Source organism: Engraulis encrasicolus, chromosome 22, assembly GCF_034702125.1.
Source record: "Engraulis encrasicolus isolate BLACKSEA-1 chromosome 22, IST_EnEncr_1.0, whole genome shotgun sequence".
Lineage (NCBI taxonomy): Eukaryota > Metazoa > Chordata > Actinopteri > Clupeiformes > Engraulidae > Engraulis > Engraulis encrasicolus.
In genome coordinates, this window is record NC_085878.1 from 3,393,023 (window position 1) to 3,396,909 (window position 3,887).

Below are 3,887 nucleotides of genomic sequence, written 5' to 3' on the forward strand. Positions count from 1 at the left end.
TGTTGTCATATATCAGAAGTCATGTCCTTGTTTATTTCTGGGGCCCTTTTACAAGGTGCCCTCTTGACTGCATTGTGAGAAAGCAAATCCCAGCTGCATTCATTTCAGCGCCACTTATAGGATTTAATACATACCTAACCAGTTCACCAACTCATTGCTCATTGTTTAGCTATTGACGAGAAAATAATCCAGTTATGCAACAACAGCTGTCTATAATATTGTTATTATTATGTCAGATATAGTCCCCACTCAAACCAGCCATCTCATTAGTGGTTTGTGTCTGGTTAACAAATATCCGCTCACCAAGGTTATGTAAATGATCCAGCTAGCTTTGCTATTGTAGACCCAGGGGCTCTGTGGGAAAATTATTTTCATAACAAATTCCTCTTGGAATCAAAGACTGCCGGTATTGAAGTGGGTAGCTCAACAAAAAAATGGAAGAGTTTTCTTAATTCACATGTAATTGCTTTGTTAATGTTTTATTAATACGTATTAACAAAGGGATTGAATGGGTTGTTATTATTGCTGGATTTCAGTTGTTTGAAATATGGCTTTGACATTTGCTATCTGAAAATGAAATGTCTATTGGTGTGCTTGTGTGTGTGTGTGTGTGTGTGTGTGTGTGTGTGTGTGTGTGTGTGTGTGTGTGTGTGTGTGTGTGTGTGTGTGTGTGTGTGTGTGTGTGTGTGTTTGCAACCTGTGTGTGTGTGTGTGTGTGTGTGTGTGTGTGTGTGTGTGTGTGTGTGTGTGTGTGTGTGTGTTAGAGAGAGGGAGAGGGAGAGAGAGAGAGAGACGCCGTGTTCCTCCCCTTCCTCTTGCTTCCATGTGACAAGAAAGCTGTCCAGCCCCCTTCGATTCCCATGTATCGAATTACTGCCTGCTCACTCCGCACCCCTAAGCCCAGTGCATCTGCTCTAGTCACGGGCAGCTTCACACTCGCCGGCCCCCCTCTCTCGCTCTGTCTGACGGCTCCGCATTTCGTTACAGTGCTTTTGTCGCATTCTTCCTTTCACACCAAATTCGAGACCTTATTTCACTACGCGATCAAAAGATGAGCATGCCCGTTGCAGTGTCATCTGCCTTTTTCGCCTCCTGTCTCGTGGAGTAGACGCGGAGCAGGGGAGAGGGAGACAAGGCGCTCTCTTCTCTCACCATCATCACTTGCCCTCCCATCTCACACGGGCAGTGATTCCGAACCGACAGTGAAGGACCGAGTTAATTAAACGAGTGTTTGTTTAACCTCGTTCGCGCATAAACAAAACAGGCGCATCCTGCCACTGACGCCGGGACCAGCTTGACAGCAGTGGAAAAGAAGGGGACATCTCAAGTTTTTTCTCCCCCCTTGGCGCTGCTGTCGTGGAAATTATTTCCGAACAGGCTTCGTGGTCTCCTTGAAATTGTTCTAGCTAATAAATCTGCGAGCCCTGGATTATGGATGTGGAATCGGTGGAGAAGGAGTGTGGGGCGCTTGGTGGGCTTTTCCAGGCGATTGTCAATGACATGAAGGTATGTAAGCCTCAATCTGTGACAGCACTATCCATTACAGAACACCACACATGACCGATGGAGCCTATTACAAACGCGTGTTTTAGCCCAAAAGATTTCATGTGCTGAAATTCATTATGCTCATACTGCATGTTCACCAATAGACTACTGCCTATTTTCCGCCTGTGGCTATCTCTGGGTCTGGTTCCAGTCCAAGGGAACATACTGCGTTTAACGCAATCAAGCTTCATAATGGTGTGTCATTAACCTTTTGGGTTTCCATTAGCTGCTCGTTGCATGGACCGTATGTTTTCTTTCCTGGTGAAAACGTCAGGAATAGCGCCATGCTTGCGCTGACACGCTGCCTTACATGTGTCCTTGCAATGATCTCTTTTTCCCCCCATGCAGGCATTGTTTCCTCTCGTGTGAGTGTGTGTTTTTGTAGGTACACAATGGGAAACAGACGTGCCGTTCAATTGGTGCTGATGTAGCACATGAAGCTCCGCGCCCGCTATTTCGATAGCCTAGTATTCGGTCTGTGTGCCAACGGCGTTTTGCGCCCCGTGTTTCGGCGTGTGAGCCAGGCCAGTGGCTTTCGCAGTCATTCGAAAAAAAGAGAAAGAAATCGATTTTCTGCCATGCGTAATTTTAAAGAGCCAGCGAGGGACTCTCTCTGAGAACCTTAACAGCCTTTTTGGCACACCCGGCAGCAGAATGTAGGCTACTGTATGGCTCTTTGAGTGTCGGTCAGTCGGTCTGTCTGTCTGTCTGACATTCATTTGGTCATGGACTGGACTACTACAGTTTTTTGACTGGGTGGTGGTCATGGATGGGGGTCTAGCCATACACTGCTGCATTACGCATCACAACGTCTGCATGTATCTTTATTACTTGCTATTGTGGAAGGACTAACCATACAGTGTAACCATGTATGAAAGCCATTCATATCATGGCTGGATCACTGTTGCTATGTAGACATCAGACATGTGGTAACATTACATAAACACTGATAGGGCCTATGGTGCAGGTTTGGATTGGCAAGTGATGGAAACATTAATATGGCTAATTCTCCGGGTATGCTATTTTTGCATTATATTTGTGACAAAGTGTTGGGGACAAGCTAAGTTTATCTCAAAAGTGGTATGACCATGTCCCCACCATCCACACCTAAAATTTCGCCCATGGATATGGCCTTCATATCGACACACAGCAATGTCATGTACAGTATCCCCCCCCCCCCCCCCCCCAATGCATTTTTTTTCCCATTTTTGCTTATGAATAAAAAAAAACTGAGCATGTAAAAGGAATAAGTTCACTAAAAATTCAAAAGAAGGGTCACTTGAGTTTTCATAGCAAAAGAAAATATCTTTGAGACTAAAAACATAAAGGTCTTGCTGTGAAAAAAGATAAAAACTAAGGTCCCCTCTTCTGTAATTGTCTTTACATGCTCATGCATGATTTGCATCGCCAGTGTGGTCTTCTCTTCTTCCCATGAATGCCACCAATTCCAGCCCTGCTCTCTGGAGGCTCCCTTTCCCATAATGTGGGTCAAACAAACTTGTGCAGTGCAGTGCAGTGCAACGCAGTGCAATGCAATCACATGGAGTGTGTTGAAAGCATTTTGTTTTGGGGTAGGTCATTGTGGCCCCCATGCCATGCTGTGACATAAATAACACGGCTCATTGGGTGGGTGGGTAGGTGGGTTGGGGCAGCCTGATCTGGGCTGGGTACAGTGTTGCCAGATGTGTCTGACTAAATCCCGCCCAAAAGGTTCTCAAAAACCGGCAAAATGCGCTAAATTCCTCCCAAATTCAACAAATTACATTGACTTCTATTGGCCCAAAATGGCTTAAAAGGCCAATTTTCCCGTTTTTACCCACAGGCGTTCGTCCCAAGTAGCCCAATTGGGTGGGGACCCGCCCAATCTGGCAACACTGGGTGGGTAGGGTAGGGTAGTAGAAGCTTCTGCTGCCCTGCTTCTCTGCTTCTGTTTCCGCTCTGCCAGAGACCCATTTACAGTTGCAACATTTGGGGCAAAGGAATGTGTGCAAAAAATAGCAGGGCCTGGGCTGCCTAGCAGATGGGCCCTCACTGAGTGATGCATGGGCCTGTTTGTGGACTGTGTGTGTGTGTCGTGTGTGTGTGTGTGTGTGTGTGTGGGTGTGGGTGTGTGACGTGTGTGTGTTGTGTGTGTGTGTGTGTCTGTGTGTGTGTGTGTCGTGTGTGTGTGTGTGTGTGTGTGGGTGTGGGTGTGTGACGTGTGTGTGTTGTGTGTGTGTGTGTGTCTGTGTGTGCCTGTGAGTGTGTGTCTGTGTGTCTGTGAGTTTGTGTGTGTGTGTGTGTGTGTGTGTGTGTGTGTGTGTGACTCGTGTGTGTGTGTGTGTGTGTGTGTGTGTGTGTGT

General features: G+C 46.6%; 1 protein-coding gene across 1 annotated transcript in view; it reads left to right on the forward strand.

The window, feature by feature from the left end:
• Positions 1 to 915: 915 nt before the first annotated feature.
• Positions 916 to 3,887, forward strand: part of mtss1lb (MTSS I-BAR domain containing 2b) — a 183,532-nt gene continuing 180,560 nt past the window's right edge. The window contains exon 1 of the mRNA XM_063189164.1: positions 916 to 1,506. Within this exon, the coding sequence (XP_063045234.1) occupies positions 1,432 to 1,506 (75 nt within the window). The 5' untranslated portion in view covers positions 916 to 1,431. The remainder of the gene's footprint in view (positions 1,507 to 3,887) is intronic.